Here is a 19,889-nt window from a genome sequence, read left to right on the forward strand (position 1 = left end):
GGAGGAGGTTACTCAATTCGACCGTATATATATATATATATATATATATGTAGGTATATCAGTCGGCTATTACCATATGACACAAGCATTAAGTTGTTTACAACTACTTAATGAAACTTGGTATGTAGATATTTTGAGACCTGAATAAAGACTTCACTAAATCAGCCTGTAACATTCCACTGCTGCGCAAAAGAGGGATAAAGACACACCACTATTGTCTTTTAAATTCATCCGGGCGAAACTTAAACGATTAAAACCGGAGGGCACACCTAATTTATTTATGTTACCTAGTATATTTATAACAAAGTAATTAAGCTATAACAAAATAATATATAAAATGTACTTCGTACATCTTTTTGATAGAAAACACGCAACGTGTGTAGATTGATGTCATACATTTAAAGTAATAACACACACACGCGTAGTCCTAAAAAAATTAAATTTTTAGTTAAAACTCCTTTGTTGTTTCGTTTGATGTTTAATAATAATTTGTTACCATTATAGTCTATGAAATGAGTTTTTATTTAACTAGGTGAATATTTATCACACGACATAATTTTAAAAAGATTAAAATTAAAAAAATTAACTACGAACAAAAACACTTATAATGTACGCACAGATAAACCACAATCAACATTTACGTAATGCGGTAGAAAAAAAAATTCGATATTAGAAAAAAAGAATGTTTCCAGCCAACCCTAAAAAGACCGGTGAGTATTGAAGTATTGAATGTAACTAAAAGTAAATACCCTAATAACCGTAACCTACACAATGGTTCCCCGCTGCCCGACGACAGATCAAGCCCAACCTTTTTAATTATAATATCACTCGCATTATAAACTTTTTGCTTCGATCAAAAAAAGGCTACTTTTTGGGGTCTCGAGTGGGCTTGTGTGTTTGTAGTACTGACAAGGGTCCGTTTACGGCCATAGAACTCATCCTATACAATTTATGACGTATGTACACAAAATATCGTTGATATGTTACGTTAAAGCAATATAATGACACGATTACAAATTACATATATATGTATAAATTCGATGGTTTTTTTCCTTTCATATTGATAATATAATACTTATAGATTAATTTTTATATTAAATAAATATTGCATCAAGTAAATTGAAGAACATTTAATAAATGATGCGTATTCACATCAATAGTGTATGATAAATCCACCGAACAAATTATACAGGTAATAATGAGAATTGTAATCATTATTCATAATTAAAAAATCCATCGAACCGAATCTAAAGAAGCAGGTACTCACGAATCCATGTTTGTCGCTGATGTTGTTCGTTAACTTCAGCTTGTGGAAGGAGACAACCTTCTGCATCCACTGCTCGCCTGTCGACGGGGAGTCGGGGTGGATGTACATCCTCTTGGGCATCTCAGGGTCCGCCTTCCCGGCTACCATCCACCGACTTCGAGAACAAAAGCAGAAGTTACAATACTCCATATCAAATCTAATTCTTATAATCAAATTGAAAAATATAAACCATCAATAGCCTAAACTAATTAAGTATCATCTACTTATTAATGAAAGTGAAATTAATTTTTAATTAAAAAACAACACGCGGCTCCGAGGACAGGTGGTCGCATAAATTATATATATTATGACGTTATAAACAATGTACCTCTGACACAGGACAGAGAATTACCGAGGCGTGAAAATATTCATTTCGTTAAAAAATCTTGGCCTCCAAAACTTGTCGAACTGCATGCAGGAACAGATATTATAGTATATATATCAAAGACAATGTTAGTGGTGATACTACATGCACATGCAGATGATGTTGGGTATAAAGCATCAAAATAATTATGGTTAGACTGCGGTGGATTATAAGCAATGTGAATAAAAGAGATCTGCGCAGAATGGGACTATTGTTGAAGATAAATCTGCGTCAACCGAGAGACGATTTCGATTCAAAAATGGGCTAACGATACGTGATGAGGTTTGTAATTAGACCAGTCCGCGGTGAGACCCAATAAAACTCGCTCTGTGAAACACACGGTAACGAACCGTGTTGAACAATGAAGTGGTAAAAGCGTTGCGGGAAAACGAATTTTTCATAAATTTGTCGGTACAGATGGTTATACTTAAACTACGCAGAACCCTATCCTTCACATTTGTACGCATGCTTCTTGCCTTATCGTTCTTTTAAATAAACGAATTACATTAAAATAAGATCGACCTACTCGGTCGTCCGAGACAAAACTGTCGCAATACTACAATATTCTTATTTTAATTTAATTCCTTCGTCACATCTTTATATACCTGTTGTGGAATTTGTATCTGCAATCGTCGGCAGCTACGATGTCCATTAGCAAAATGTATTTTGCTTTTTTATCAAGACCAGAAACGCGAACTTTGTAGGCAGGAAACATACGTCTGTAAGCAATACGAGAGAAAAACATGGATTGGGACTCGTTCTTTGCGACAACGATTTGACATCACGTCGATTGTGAGACATGCCGCTAGACTAGTTTCACTTTTTGTGCCCGATCGATCTTAAGAAACCGCTGTTAGCTTGTGATGTCGTACCGCACTCATTAGGTGTATTTACATTTCTATACAACTTGGCATTGTTAACGAATTTTACTAAAAACAATAATAGTGTAGACCGAAGGCAATATCTGTAATTTATGATTTTAAGCCTTAGTAAGGTGCTACAAAATATTAAAAAGAAAAAAGTATGTCCGCTAAAACAGACCAAAAACGGTAGGTCGAATGTCTATTGTGGTGTTTTGTGATGGTGCGAAAACGTGACCGGCGCACGTGAACTTATGTGGCTCTAAAAGAAAACACCGACCTAACGATAGACGCGAGAGAACGACTTCTCAAATTAAGCAATATTTCACCGATCAAGTAATATGTAAACGATTTGTAATAATTAATTATCATATAACGGCGCTAGGCGGTCGGTTCTTTTGTCGGCGGCGATATCGGTTTATGGCTGAGTCACACACGAATTTTCAACCGGAATGCTGGGGTCGTTTTAATTAACGGATATTAAATCTAACTTTATCGGTTGTATCTCGATGTTGCCAAACCTTCGAGTCGGCAGTTTTGATTTTGACTGCGTTCGGCGGCTGGACATGAGCCTGAGAGACGGACCTTATCGAACCATGTCATCGAGAATTAAACAATGTACACGATCAAATACGATGATTATCGAAGTCGGATGCGGCTCTGAAGCTCGTTGCGATGCATCCAGAAAACGTCATCTATTTAACGACAGTGAGTTTGGATCGATTTAATTGGTTTAGAAAATAAGTTGCTCCGTATTTCTCACCTGATGTCGCTCGGTCCGCTTTTTACGTTACCGCTGCGGTGTTTGAAACAAAGATATTTTAATGATATTACCCACTGGATGTGCGTTGAATCCTTAATTGTCGGACGATTCCAGGCGACGTTCGCTTTCCGTAATGTCGTTGGCCTTAAATTGAGCGTAGTTACGGATAGTTGGTTTACAGTCAATTAAGAACGTATCGGAATTAAATTGGTGGGAACTAGTGCAATGTGTGGGCAGAATCACAAGCTTAATGAAGAAGCGTGTAGCGGTACTCGGTATATCTGCAGCATCTCCGATCGACGGTCAGTCAATGACATTGTTTCTAACAGATTTTCGAGGAAAATGCGACAAATAATTTGTGACATTTTCTGCAATATCTGTGATAATCGACCAGCAGCTTAGATAATTAAGATATGTAAACTCTTGGTCGATACGCAATCAATGGGAGGCAGGAGCTAGATGAAGAAGGTTATAGATGATGTGGTTCCACCGTGATGGCGTAGAGGTCTACCTGTTGTGGAACTTATATCGGTAGTCGTCGGCTGCGACGATGTCCAGCAGGAGGATGTATTTCGCTTTCGCGTCCAATCCAGAGACGCGGAACTTCATTTGTGGAAACATTTGTCTGGAAACCGGAATTATAGTTTATCTCAACCGATCTCGAGACCGGGATGCCATCTGATTAAAATTTAAAAAACGTTCCATACCAGAAACATAAACGTCAGTGTTGAGTGAGGATCTACATTAATATCTTGAAATACCATCGAACTCGTAGAATATTTCGTTTCTGATATAAAATCGTGACATTTTATAAATAACGTCTTAACTTACTTGGCAATACACCGCGGTCGCTCTTTACACACAGATATACGAGTATACAGTAAATATCTTAATTCTATACGAGTGTTACAAGTGTTTTCCTCGTGCCAACTCCGTAACCGTTCGTCGTTTACACGATATAATCCGAGTAGTCAGTGGTCAGTGTGAACGCAGTTTACCGCTCATTAGGTCCTTATTTATCGTCGTTACGTGATGACCAGGAGTGATTGCCGACAGGCTGATTGATGTCGTGCCGTGAGGAGCTTCGTTTGGAATAACAAGTGCTCGGTTTGACATTTTACCAAGCGAAACACAAATCCGTGTCGTGACTTATGTTTTAGGATCAGATAGAATCGCCAGTTTTCCTACTTTGGTTGTTGCTTCTCTAAATTCATTAGAAGTGAGGTTTTTATGAGTGACATGAAGACTTGAGTGTTAGTCGAGCTGTTGTTTATGGATGGCTAAGTCTTATTAATGTAATACAAAAATAAAAGTTTTCTTTCTTTATATTGAATATTTATTATTTAGTACGTCATTAATAGTGAAATTTGTTAAACAAATTGTCGATGTACAGTAATACATTATATGAATGTGAAGCTACCATCAGAACCATCCGGAATGTATTATATCTTTAAGCTAAAAAGAATTGACAAGAAAATCAACAGTTACATTAAAAAAGATCATCAAATAATATCAATTACCATATATACCATATAATAAATATATAAATTGCTTTATACTAGTTCGAATACATATTACTGTTGGTATACATCTTTAGTTATAGACTTTCTAGTTTTTGGATTACCCGACCTTGAACTACCAACCCTCCAGTTTCACACAAGGTGCAAATTAATTCAACAATATTTGTGAATTCGTAAGTGTCCAAACGTATTTAACACGAGTACCTTGTAGTTGAAATTATCAAAAACTGTTACCAAAATTTGTTACGAAACTGTCGAATTTGTAATCAAAAGTATCGTGTTTATTATAATGCTAAATTTTACAAATAATATAGTTAATAGTTATTTAATTTATGTACTTATTTATATCTTTTGTTGCATAATACCCGCAGTCGCTAAAAACTAACACTGAAACCGCATAGTGTCGTCGCTAAGTAATCCAATACATTAAACGATTAAACGACCATCATACCCTGCACCTCGTCACGCGAGACATTACGTACGAGTAACTAGTTTATACACTGAGGTTGTTAGAGTCGGGAGGTCTTCACACTGGTCGAAAACTGTGTCAAGCTTTGCAAGATATCTGATTTTCATAGACCGCAATGTCAACTACAGCTCCTTATATTTGGCCAGCGTTACCGCCATTGTATGAGTTTTAACGTATTTATAACATTTGCGCATTAAAATAAATAATTATATACAGATTAAATAAACTATTATATGTATATTTATTGTTATTAATAAAAATATTCTTATTTCAAATCCAAGTTATCGTAGCTATATAACAAGAATCGATTCTTAGTACTGATAACCGATGACATTTTAAATAAAGCCTCTTTCTTTAAACATCCTCGAGCGTCTATTTAAATAATTCTGACAAGGATACGATTTTGTATAATTAATTGGGAAATAATTAATATATCTTATCGCATTCGTTGCGATTGTAAATGCATTCATTAAAAATTTGTATCGTGAATGGTCGACTTTAGTTCACTTGTTTACTGAATCAATAATTTGCTGTGTGAAACCAATTAATTAATTGTTAGCAGAAATCGTCGACTGCAAGTGTTTTTTTGTCGAGGTGTTCGATAAGATTACAGATAAGATATAAATTATAGTTATTTTTAACAAGATTGAGGTACCTATGTAATTATGTATAATGTATGTATACATCTTTTCGACGACGCGTTGGCGCAGCGGTCACAGTACTGACTGTTGCGCTGGCGGTCGCGGGTTTGACCCCCGCTCACGACAGACATTTTTATTGGCTATATAGATGTTTGTCGTGGTTTGTGCTTGTGTATCGTGTGTGTTTCCGGACCCCCAACACAGGAGAAAATCCTACTGGAGGCCGTTGAGTGTATGAGAGCGTTTATTTATTTATTTATTTATCTTTCCTTAAAACGATTTAAAATTAACGACTCTTTTGTCTTTGACTAAAAGGACGTTGACTATGAAAACATATCTTTTTTTTATATTCAACTGGTTTTTTTACACAAAAATGGCATTTAAGCGTATGTTTCATGTTGAGACAGCAAACAGAACGTTTTACTTATACATATTCAATTATGAAGCGACTAGAAAACCGGAATTATAACAACATTTGTTGACCTAGGTCCAAATTCTCTAACATTAAACTGTACTTGATATTGGAAATTGAACTTTATTACTCTGTTATAGAGTTGTTGGAATGCTTAAACAGCTGAGTTCTCTTTGCACAATAGGGTCGCTAAGTATGGAGGACTCTTGTAAGGCGCCGCGGAACGCTGACAGCTTCAACCATTTAAGAATATGGCCTATGATTTTATTGTTGTCAGGCGTATTTTTAACAGACTACTAACAAGACAGATTATTATGTTATTTTTTGGCGTTTAATAAGTACAGCCTAAAAATAAAAGATAATTATTATAGTTATTATATAGAATTATTGTAGTTTTGTGATTTGACATGACGTGTTAACAATATATGTTATTATGTAATCATTTCCTTTATAATGACACCCAGAATCTAATCTGAGATACTATTTAAATGCCAAGGTTTTGGTGGATGTTTGTTATTCATAAGCACCAAAACAGCTCAACAGATTTAAAAGAAGTTTGAAATTTTTATCCAAATAGATTTATTTTCAAACGAAGCTACGGGTAAAAGCTAGTCAATTTGTAGAATAATTATGTAATTTTTTTTGTATGTTACCGACAAATTATACTCTCTTATTTCTTACAAATGAGACGCCACATATATTAACATATAATAAAATAACGGAGTTGCGTACGTTCATAAAACATGATTATATAAAAGGTTATGTTCCTATGTGCTTAGACTGTTAACTGTCATTCTTGAGATATTAATTTATGACTTATTGTTCACTCTCGTTATTTATTGAACCAATATCAATTCTAAAAACGAGGCTTTAATTAATTATTTATGATCGAAGTTACAAGAGACATTTACGATACATTTTGCGTCTGCTATCTGTCAATTAGACAATGAGCTGTTTTTTTTTCTATGCTGATAGTTTTTTTTTTAATTTTTGAATGTCCTTATACATACCTACCTACCTATAAGGTCTTATATTGGGTTAAAAAAATTAATTTTTTATTGTTAACCAATTTGTATAACAATAAAGCAATATACTTTTATTTCAAAATGTTAACGAGGCACTTGTGACAAAGGCATAACTTTTATTTAATGTTTTCATTAGTACCTACACACATAATCAATCCAAACAAATTTATCATAAATATGCAATGTTATTTTGTCCATTATATAAAGATAGATGCACAAGCAAAAATTTACAAATAAATATTTCCACCAAGGTTTTCATGCTTCTATATCTTGATACGTTCTATGACTACGTATAGATATCATCGATCAGCATACGTAAGGCTAATTATAAAGAACGGTTATTAGATCCACAAGAGCAGGGGCTTGCTGCTTCAATGCGCTGCTCTGAATGATATTAGCGCACTCCACGGCCTACGGATGTATAACCATTTATATCTATTGAATTTAGATTGAATATTTCTGTCCGTGGATATTTATTTTATTAAAAAAAATTACGCATGAAAGAGTTTTGATTAAATTTGAAGACGCAAATAATCATCACGATGATTGTGTTACAATGTTCAATTTTAATTTGTTAATAGTTAAAGCTTGAATATTACATATAAAAAAAAAATTACGCGCGCTAAACGTTCAGTCAATTTGAGGACAGAAAAAACAATCAAGTTATTACGTTAATAATGATTTATTATTAAAAAAATATAAAAGTAAATATACTTAATTTAAAAAAAAAAAAAAACCATAGTTTAAGTAGCATAAACTTGTTTAATTTTTATTGATAAGTTTCCAAAGGCTCTACAGGCTGACAGTTTTGATGTCAGCTGGTTTGAGATTCCGTAGCTGTCAAATTATCGCGTGTCAAAAATTTAATAAAAAGTACGCAAGAGTGTAATGGCACAATTCCATCAAATAATTTTAATTTTTTTTTTTAATTATAAGACCTTAAAACCTATTGAATTTGTATGAAATATTTTGAATGCAATAAATTACTCACCATATTTAATATAAAAATTACCGTATCACAGGCAGTCTTTACGTTTTTTTTCCAAATTTCTACACATCAGGTTTAAAAAAAGGTCTAATTAGGTAACGAAGGGTATGTTGCGACGCATCGCTGTGAATACTGCATTCATTATCACGATTCACCCACAGCCGATATAATTTTTTTCCCTCCAACCCCTTAAAACATCATGTAATGATTTGATGAATTTAATAATTGCTGTAAATACTAAAAGTAATTAATTTATTCGTTTTTGCAAGTATATTTTTATTTACCTAGTGCAATTATTATATAAAAGATAGGTATATCATCAACTATTTCCTATGATTTCTTTCATTTGGAACTCTATGACACAAATACTCTTGTAGGCACTATTGGAATAGTTAAGAACTTTAACTTATCTCTGTGTTAATTTTTATTCAAATCCGTTGAGCCATTCTGGTATAATTGAGTAACAAAAATCCGTTCAAACTTTCGCATTGATTGTCCATACAAATATATATTTTTTAATAACATTATATACACCTATGTAACGGAATTAAACTATAATTCAAGCAACATGCCGTTAAATTTTAAAAGAACGTCAAAATCTCAAGCTAAAAAAACCTATGCGTACCTACCTCAGGATAATAAAAACGCGCGAAACAAGACAGTGCAAGCAAAAATGCGTAGCGCTGTGTCCTAGTAAGCGCGAACATTATCCTAATTAAGCCTGACGCTCGATATTAAAACAACTTAAGTGCACACACGACTCTACACAATAATAACACCTATTGGCATATTATTACAAGCAATTATCGCTCACTAGTATTTCAGACGTACGTACCTATATTAACATATATGATTTTGTAACAAAATAGGTGTTTTCTAGACGTCGCATCCCTCGTTTATCAATTAACGACGGTAATTGGGGGGTCAGTGTGGAAATTCACTTTAAAAAGGAAGGAGGGATGGAGGGGGTGTAAGGAGGGGAGGTGCATCTGCTCACACGTTGACGCATTCTTGTGGCTTCGACCGAGCTCGGGCCGGGTGCACCGATTTATGTTAAACTCTGATTTAGTTTTAATTTATATTTCGAGATTGCATTTAGATTTGCAATAAGTGTCATCTTATATTAAAATAATAAAGGATAAAAAAAATGAAACATAACACAGTTTGTATACGTATCTATAATACCTTTATTATTATTATATATTTATTATACCTTTTTCTTGTTGTGATGTACTTAATTAAAAAATTACATTTATCCAGGTATTTAAAGTTAGAATTAAATATACACTTACACGGCTTAAATATTAATTAAATTACATGTAGTTAACCAAAAATTATATTTTAAAGTTAAATTTTTCGACTGTTACTAAGGACAAACTTAAACAGCGATTAAGCTGTTACTTATAAAAATAGTAAACTATCATTACATGTGCTAACCAAAGATTACCACACAGTGTCACCGGGCGTCACCGACTCACCTTTCACGAGAATCAGCAGCAGACACAACAAGCACTAAGTACACACACTCACACACAATCGATTGTTCGTCACGAAAATTATTAATAACGCAAATGTGTATTAAACATTTATAAAGTAACGGCTCATTAGCTTTTATGTTATTAATTGTTGGAAGTGTTGGATTATGATGATTTTTTATGTATCTTTGTATGTTTGCGTGTGTAAACATGTCGAGTGACAGATGTGTACAAATGTCAAAAGTGTAGTATATTTTTTAACGTTCGGAATTCTGTTTTAAAGCAGCTATAATTTTTTTACGTTTTAGGATTTAACATACAATGTGCTATTAATTTTTAAAAGTGTAAATTTTAACTGTTAAATTATAACGTCTAAGTCGAAGAATTGTTTACCTTGCTAATATAATGTAAAAAAATCACTTCTCATGTAAGGAAAATATTTTATCTTATAATACAATTTTAAATTCATTAAAATTTAGTTATTCCTTTTATATATATTATTGTATAGGTCTAGAATAAGGTCTAAGAATTTTTTTTTTTTTACAGTTCTTGTTTTTTTTTTTAATTTATGCTTTCACACACTTTTTTGTAAAATACTTCAGTCTGGCAACCACGGTCAGGATAAACATTTAAAAAAATAAAAGATAAAACGTGTCATTGATTAATATAATACAATAATAGAAGAATTTAACTAAAATTACCGATTCATATAGCATATCTAAATAAAAGTACAATATTGCATTAAATTAAAATACTTCAACTAATTTCGTGTTGTTCTGACAACACGTGGGCAGCCGCCATGGAGTTAGGAGTTTATTAAACGTTCGCGTGGGCAGTTACGAGCTTTTTGTAGATTGAAATACTTTCTGATGACTAATTCCTTGTTTTTCAAATTCCGTTTACAAGATAACTGCAATGTCAACGGGCGCGTTAAATGTCATTGATGGGTCGGTTGCATTTTATTTACATTTTATGCGCTCTTTTATTGTGTTATTTATAATATGTATCTGTGTCTGGAATAGTGCGTGGAAACAAACAACGCCTACACACTGATAAACTTTGTGTACGGACATTTGTGAGTGGATGTTGAAACGTTTATTTTATATAAATACGTCGGCAAACAAGCGTACGGCTCACCTGACGGTAAGCGATTACCGTAGCTTATAGACGTATTCAACACCAAAAGCATCGCACGCGCGTTGCTGACCCTATCCTCATTTTCTCCCAGGAGCTCTGGTCACCTTACACACCAACAGGAAAATAATACTGCTTGAAAAAAGTATTATTTAGTGATATGTGTGTAAGAACGAGGTAGGTACAACCCCAGTCGGGCTGCTCCATTTTTTGAGCAGAAAATTTCCTCCCGTACACTACCTCAGTAAAATAACTCCTATGACCGTTACTCCAGTCACTATCCGCCTACCCTTCGTCAATGTGAATCTTCCATTCTGAATATATTCCAATTCAATGATAAATAATAAAAAAAATACACTTAAAACTGTTGAGCCGATTAATAAAAATATCTAACAATCATGTATCAAAACTGGTTAAATATATCGAAATATTATTTTTCCGTTATAAAAAAAAAAAAATTCTGCAGACATGGTGATATAACATCACACACACACACACACACACACACACGATACGATCATTAGATCAGAAGAATCTATGTAAAATGTTGCGATAACAAGGACAATATTATTTATTTTATACCATATGGGATGAAACGAAAGTTATTGTTTGTAAACGCCTTTTTACTTAACATAAAAAAAAGAACTAAAACATACAGTTACATTTACTTTTTTACTTTGATTAATGTTCGAACTGAAACCGATGGCATATCCAGTGTTCTTTATCAGAGAGCAGGTACAGCGGGTACGGCTCGACCGGTAATATAGTACCTCGATCACCTATAAAGATAAGGGGATTCCGCTACCGAACACCTAGTAATTAATATAAAAATAATTAAAGAATTCCTTCGAAACCATCCCTTGTGGATTGACAAATTGTATTGAATTAATATATTTACGAACTATGTTTGTTAATAAATTACTTGTGTGGTATTAGTTTAATTGAAAGAAAATATAGATCAAGGAAAATCTGTTTATATTTGCAGTAGGACATTAATTGGGGTAGAACACAGCAGGAAATATCTTGCTAAGAAATCAGAACAGCTCGACTGAGGAAGTAACTCGACCGTACAGAAGATAACAGTTAAATAATACTGCTCATGTAGTGCTGTGTTCCTGAGGTAATGTTGCCAGAACTCTTAGGGAGGGTCAGGAATAGATTACCTTCTTCTTCTTATTCTTAAAGTGCCATCTTCTCACGAAGTTCGGCGATCATTTCGGCAACTTGCAGCCTTGATACCGCGGCCCTGAATAGCGTACGGTTGCCTTTTCCAAACCATTGGCGTAGATTTTTTAGCCAAGATGTTCTTCTACGACCCACACTGAGCTTGCCTTGGATCTTGCCCTGGATAATAAGTCGAAGCAGCTGGTATTTTGAGTTTCTCATGGTGTGGCCGAAGTATTCAAGCTTTCTTTTCTTAATCGCGTACACAACTTCCGCTTTTTTCTTCACGCGACTTAGCATAGAGATAGAGTGTGTAACGAGCTTAATGCTCCTAGTGTTACAGACGCCCATATACAACGGTATGCACTTATCATCAGACGGATCGTTCGCTTGTTTGCCACTTTTGTACTCGTAGTACAAAATGTTGTTTTTGAGCTAAATTTACATAGAACATTTATATAAAAACTTTAAATATCCATTTGCTGGAATATAACAAGTCCACTTGATTTCTTTATAAAATTTCATTATTAGATTTAGTGTAGATCCGATAACGGAAGGCGTAGAAGTTATTATGTGGTGTGGGCAGAGGTTTATTAATCTGGCTTCAAAACAATTAGATTTTTTCCGACTCTCACCAGATATGTTCGTTAGTAGTCGAGCTATAGCCATAATACTGACTAAATATAACACAAAATATGTGTAAATATTAAAATGAATTAAAATATTCGAAGCTTTATTTTCTGGGCTTTTCATTGACTGTTTCCATCAATTTCTAAAATGTTAAACAAATTTAATTTTTAAAGAAAATAAAACATATATATGATATACAACACTGGCGTCTGTTCCGTGGGTAAGCAACATAATGTAGATATCTATATTATAAAAATGAGTAGCTGAATGTGTTGCTAAGCGCAAAACTCGAGAACGGTTGGACCGATTTCGCTAATTCTTTTTTTAAAATATTCCTTGAAGTACGAGGATGGTTCTTACGGAGAGAAAAATTCTAAAAAAAAAAATAAAATTTAAATTTCCCGAAAAAGTCTAAAAACAACACTTTTCTATACTCCCATACAAAAGATTTGTGATAATACTTAAAAGTCAATTTGAACTTTAATACCATACGATAAAGTTTGTGTTAGGCGATACGAAGTTCGCCGGGTCAGCTAGTTATAGATAACATTGAACTAATGCAATAATATTTGTAATAATTGTACGTATGCGTAATACATATTTGTACGTTAAAAGATATTATTTTTTTTTATTATATACCGTATAACTGCGTCGAGGTGGGAATCGAACGCATTAATTGTAATTGATGCTAACGTTAATTAACAAAATGTAACTATGTTATTGCTATAGGTACTATTAAAGAAGTTATATTTTTAGGTAAACATTTGTAGTCACGCTTTCGATAAACGATTATTTTAATTAAATTTGCAATAAGTATAAGACTTTAGAAATTAAAAAAAAAAATACAAAAAATATGGTTAAGGTATAAAAACAGTCGTCTGTTTGTAAGATGAGCGAACATAATTTATCTAATTACAAAAAAAAAAAAACATTTTATTCAAATTTTAAAGCAAAAATTGAAAAGTTTCTTTACACGACTAGAGGTCGCTCAGGTCCATACCTGTCCATACAAATATTACTATAATAAATTATGATGTTGAGCGAACGAAAGCATCAATGTCACGAACCGATTTTAATTTTTTTTTTTTGAAATCGATACCCATTACAGCATACGAACGTCGACAAAATATCGACCATAACCTCGCTGTATCGAATCATTTGAACACGTATCACCGTATTCATTAAGCAATAAAAATATAAAAGTCAATAATAAAATAGTGTTAAAAATAAAACAACAAAGGATCGGGAGATTTGTTTTAGTTATATCGAATTGGGAATCATCTCAATGATATTTTTATGAATTGTTAATGGTATTGAACATCGAGTAGAAGGTCAACCTATGTTTATAAGCTAAGCAGCAGGTAGCATTTAGATACGAGATGTGTCATATAAAAAAAATGATTGGGCTATGGTGGTCATAACAACTGACTTTTGTACCAGCGTTTACAGGTTCGATTGCCGTAAATTATAGATATTTGTTTGGCTGTTTCTAGACTCCCCAAAACAAGATTGTCATTCTACTGATTTGTTGAGTATGAGGCGTTTATTTGACAACACACACGAGCTCACACCATTTTTGGTGCCGAACTTGTGGAGGCTTATGTCCAGCAGAGGACTGCGATAGGCTGAAGTGATGAGCCGTTTATTTTAAAAGAAGATGATATAATTTGGGCGCCAAGCTTTTTAAACTGCTGAAATAAATTGTGAATAAACTTTATATACCTACCTATAGATAGGCAAACATTCGGATTAACATACTCGTACATCTACTATGCTACTTTATTCCTGTGGGGTCGAGACTTACGAGGAATGAAAGGTTGCCAGGTGTTTGAAAAAATTAGTTATAGCAATAAAAGAAACTCATATTTAACGCATTTCAAATGAAAGCAAAAATCTAAAAAACTTTATTCAGTACGTTTCAAAAGCACCTATAATTCCTAATATAAACGTTATAATTCGATTCGGAAAATAAATTATGCAAAAAAAAAATGAATAAAAACCGCCGTTACGTTGTTAAAAAAACTGTCACTGAAAAGTATACAATGGTGCTAAGTTAAATATAACACAAGAACAGTTTAAAGTGGTAACATTAAAGTGTCTTTCAAATTATTGGTATAGCATGTTCAGTGTGCGATCGCATGCGATGTTGCTATTGAGTGTTCGGATAAACAAGGAGGTTACTTTTGAAACTTATCGAACTGCAGTTTGATTTTAATATGAACAATATTAGAATTAAAAAAAAAAAAAAAAAACATATGAACGTCTGAGTACGCGTGTGATTATGGGTGTATCTGTGATTTTTAAAGAGTGTTTAGGTAGGGCATCATTAACGTCGTACGAATTGCGAGCCATAGAAAAAAAAAACAATTCAATTTATTTTTATAGATAGACATCTGTAACACCAGAATCATCGCAAGCGCGTTGCCGACCCCTACCACCAATCCTCCATCGGGAGCTCTGGTCACCTTACTCGCCACAGGAACACAACATTGTTGAAAGCAGTGTTCTTTAGCTATGAGAGTAGTGAGGTACTTCCCCAATCAGGCTGCTCTAGATTTGACCAGGATATTTCCTACTATGTCCTACCTCATCTAACGGATCTAAGGAACCATCATCTAAGGAACTATTGTATCCTTACTTCTGCGACGGGTAAGTTTGACATAAGTTATAGCAATCGTAGTATAAGAACGTAGTGTATTCACTGATAGAAGACCACTAATTTTATACCTAAAGGTTTTCTAATACCTAATTCCTATACCTATTTCTAATACCTAAGGGATGGTGCCAAGGATAAATAAACATCACAAACAATCACTATAGATGTTATGTTTGTTTGTGATTTTTATTTTAAGTATGTAGTTTATTTTAAGTGTGTATTATTTATAAGTATGTTTATCAAAAATAAAAAATATATATGTAGCTATACCAGTCGGCTGTTACCTATAACTCTAGCATTAAGTTGCTTACTTTAGGAACACAGGACCGTGTGTGCATTGTGTAGATATTTATTTATTTTGTAAAAAAAGATATTCAACAAAATTTTTTCCAAAATTTTTATACTTTTGACAGAAAAGTACATAGAAGAAAAAAGTTCTAATGATGAAACATGCATGCGAAAAACTTTATTAAAAATCTTTGTTCAACTGATAAATAAGTAATAAGCAGAAAAATTGAGATATGAAGTATATAATTTTTTTTTATACATAATGTATTAAAGTCTAAGAATCGCAGGAACAGAGGATTAAGTTCTAATCCTTATCCTTTTTATAGAAGAGGATTTTGAGGATTAGATTTATTTATTAATAACCTTAAGCAAAGTGAAAATTAACAGCAAATATCAGACAAACTAAAATCACACATTCAACAAATATCGAAATACACCACATTGGATATAAAAAGCCGACGAAATAATTAATGTCCTTCCCCCAGTTTACAACCTATTACAAGGACGATCACCTATACAACCTTTTTTGAGCATTCCTAAAAATTAAACAAAAAAAAAAAAACAAAGCTCCGAGCTCGTTTAGGTCGATGTGATTTAAGACAAAAGTCGGCGCGTTGGAAGCGATTGAAATAAAAAAGCTATAAATAACGATTAACAAAAAGCTGTGTCATCCCGTTTCTGTTATCGGACCGGCACCGCTGACGGTAGCTCGGCTAATCGAAAAAGAGAGCCGTGGAATAGTTGTTCATATAAAATACACATATCCTTGGGGACAGTGGGGTTAGTGCAAAAATATTTATGCAAGATATAAACATAAAGGTTCAAATCTCATTTAATTTCCGCGTATTCACAACTTCAAATATACTAAAAGTTATTTTAGTTTGAGTCAGTTAAACTTAAGTTAAACAATGATTGAGTAATAGATTTGAGAGATATGCTTCAAAATTTCTTTTCACTTTTCTGCTTTAAGCCCTTTTTAAGTGAATCAAGTTGTAACGTCGATGCGTAAAACCACGCGAGTTATTTAGTTATTAAGAAAGATTATAAGAAAACAGATTAATGTTTATTCTTCTTCATGTATTTTAAATAAGTAATTATTCAAATTACGATTTTAAACAAAAATTCTAAAACTACGTATTTGACTACCAAGGTAGGTAAAACAAAAAATCAAACTAATTCAAACGTTATAGATGTCGACTCCACGGTATCTCCGTGAGATAGAGATACGATATGACGTCACCGCGGCGCCTTGGGGTGGGCCGCTCGTTACCCGTTTCTACTATTTGCATCTACCTTACAATTGATTGACAGCCTCTATTTCACGACTAGGTACTTTGTTTTACTAGTAAAATTGTATCTTTTTACACGTTTACATATGTAGTAGATTCGTAACTTAGTTTAGATTGTTATCTCCTGATTTAATTGCCGTTTCTACTCAGCGGAAGATACATTCCGGTTCAGTAGTAGTATTCGGAAGCTTCGCATTAATCATAAATAATGTATCAATGGCTATGATTATAATTTGAAAATGACGATTCAAAGGCGCTTCTGAAGACATGACCAAAGAAATTATTGATGTTTATATATACATATATTTTTAATTAATTTGGTATTATATATTATTGAGATAATGATTATTATTTATAATAAGCGAATCTATGGTATATGATGATCAATGCCCAAAATTTTTACAATTATCTACATATCTATATATTATAGGTATCTAACTATCTTACGTTACAAGTCTGTAATATCTCACTGCTGGTCAAAGGCCTCTTTCCCCGTGTAGGAGAACGATGGCTTTACGTGCTCTCCGAGGCGCGGTAACTATCTACATGTGTATTATATATTTAATAAAATATTTAATAAAATGGAGTATATATATATATATACTCCAGTATCTGTTATATCATTTAAAATGCGCTATTTATTTATTTTACTAATATTATTTTATAATTTGCTTTCTATTTTTATTTATGTAAATATTTTCAAAACTGAATTCTGTCAAAACTTCAAAAAAAAAAAAAAAACCGCTGATTAAATATAAGTAATTAAAATGAACATTTATCGATATCTTTAAAAAACCAACAACAAATTAATTAATAACGTTTTAGCACCTTTTATTCTCATACATATATAAATTATATTAATTTGAGGACATTATAACAAATATCTATTTTATTTATGATATTAGTAAGAATTACAAAAAGCAAAAGAAGAACGCACAATAAAACAAGACTTAGCAGTTTTTAAAACGAAAAATAGCTGACTTTTTGAATTATCTACGATTCATCTCGGGCTCTGTAGTGGAAAAGAACACCGAAAGACAATGCATGTTTTGGCAGAAATTTCAGTCATCTAAGGCTATATCCGTCTGATCTGACGTAAAGTGGCGGATTGCGCTCCTTACATTCCTTAAAAAGAGGTTTCATGCAGCCACGAATCTATTATTAATATTAAGTGTGGTCTTTTTCATTTTAGTTTTTTTTTTTTGTAATAGGTTACCCATTTTAAGGCCAATTAATTGTAATAAGCGACTAAATGTTAATATTTAGGTATTATAAAAATGTAATCAATTATTAAATTAAAGGTACTAATTAAAAAGTTTATATTTACACAGTTCATTATTTTATTCACAAACGCAATCCATAACAAACCTTTGTCATCCTTCATCGTAATAAAATAAAAAATAAAAGAAAGTTTTTAGTGGCGGGACGTTTGATCGGTCGGTGGCATCGACATGTCCACAAGTGTCGATTAGTCGCGAGAAAAAGTCGACAGCGACATGCTGTCGTTGTCATGTCGTATGTTGCTCGACCGACGTATTCAGAAATAGATCCTACGATAACGAATGAATAATTATTCAAATCGTCCTACTCGTTACGTTAAACGGAAAAAGTTTAGGAATTTAAGGATCCAGTACAGCATAGTTATACCGTCTACGGAATTCGAAGAATTCTCTCGATGTTTCTCAACGTTTCATTTAATGGTATTAATTGAGTTAATTACGAATAGAAAGCAAACAATTAGCCAAAATACGGTGATACACATTCGAGTACCGCTTCGAATACGTGAGTCGTATTCTTATGAGGTTAGTGATGTGAACGTTCCGAAACGTGACCTATAAATGTCTTACGATGTTGTTAGTCGGTCGAGTCGGTTTTATCGATACACTTCCATACTAATGAATGCTACTGCACTACACTATTACGTTTTATAGCTTGCATTTAATCGAATCAATTACTTCCATTTTCGAATTTCTGGTTCAGTTATAAAACAGAATATCAGACAGTTTAAAATTATTGTTTAAATATTAAATATATACTTAGCTAGAAAAATATCTGAGACGCAAAATAAGTATCGCGCGCCAAAAAAAGAGTAAGATGGCGGCGTATACAAAATGCCGGGAATGTATCCACGTGGAGTGGCCCCACGAATTCAGGGCCTTAAGCTTTTTATTTTGGATGTCTCCCATTTGTTATACATTATACATATAGGCTGCCTATCGCGGCATCGGACAGGGAATTTACAGACGGCGCCACCGACCGAACTCGAGTATACAGGCGGTTTAACTTCGTACTACAGCTGTCAATGTTCTTGACCTTACTAACTAAAGTTTTACAAAGTTTTTGGTATATATTAAGTAGGCGATAATAAAATAAATAGCTCTCTTAGAAACAATACAATTAATATACTTATTATTAGAGAAAAGTAAAAAAAAACAAAATATTTTTAAATTAATTATTTTAGGTTCTTAATCGAAGTACAAAATGTACTTAACCATCTTTACTAGATATCTCAATATAGAATATTATTTACACGTGTTAAAGTTATTAAAGATTTAAAAATATTAACAGTGATGGCACAGCCTGTATATGTCAAATTCGGGATTCGAACCCAGAGGAACACGGTGGAATGCGTCGCGACATGAACTTATGGCTTACGGATCTCGTCGATCGGTTTTTAGTCACAGTGAAATGGCGGTGCTGAAAATCTTTAGACCTTCGCATCGATATACCTAATCAAGATCTCAACTTTTTTTAATGTCTAAAATATTTACATGCTAATGTGCACATTTCGACTTTATACGAGTATGTTAGATTTTGTTTTTTGTTTATAGTGCGTGTATAACCATTTCGCTAATGCTGCATCGGCTGCAGACGTAGGTTCGTTCCCTACGCGAGACTAACATTT

At 33.1% G+C, this 19,889-nt stretch overlaps 1 protein-coding gene across 1 annotated transcript in view; it reads right to left on the reverse strand.

Moving 5' to 3' along the window:
• LOC123663519 (T-box transcription factor TBX3) overlaps positions 1-19,889 on the reverse strand; it is a 124,226-nt gene that overhangs the window by 78,992 nt on the left and 25,345 nt on the right. The window contains exons 2-4 of the mRNA XM_045598195.1: positions 3,805-3,918; positions 2,276-2,389; positions 1,268-1,421 (exon numbers count right to left, since the gene is read on the reverse strand). Coding sequence (XP_045454151.1) covers positions 1,268-1,421; positions 2,276-2,389; positions 3,805-3,918 — 382 coding nt within the window. The remainder of the gene's footprint in view (positions 1-1,267; positions 1,422-2,275; positions 2,390-3,804; positions 3,919-19,889) is intronic.

This window comes from Melitaea cinxia, chromosome 20 (genome assembly GCF_905220565.1).
Source record: "Melitaea cinxia chromosome 20, ilMelCinx1.1, whole genome shotgun sequence".
NCBI lineage: Eukaryota > Metazoa > Arthropoda > Insecta > Lepidoptera > Nymphalidae > Melitaea > Melitaea cinxia.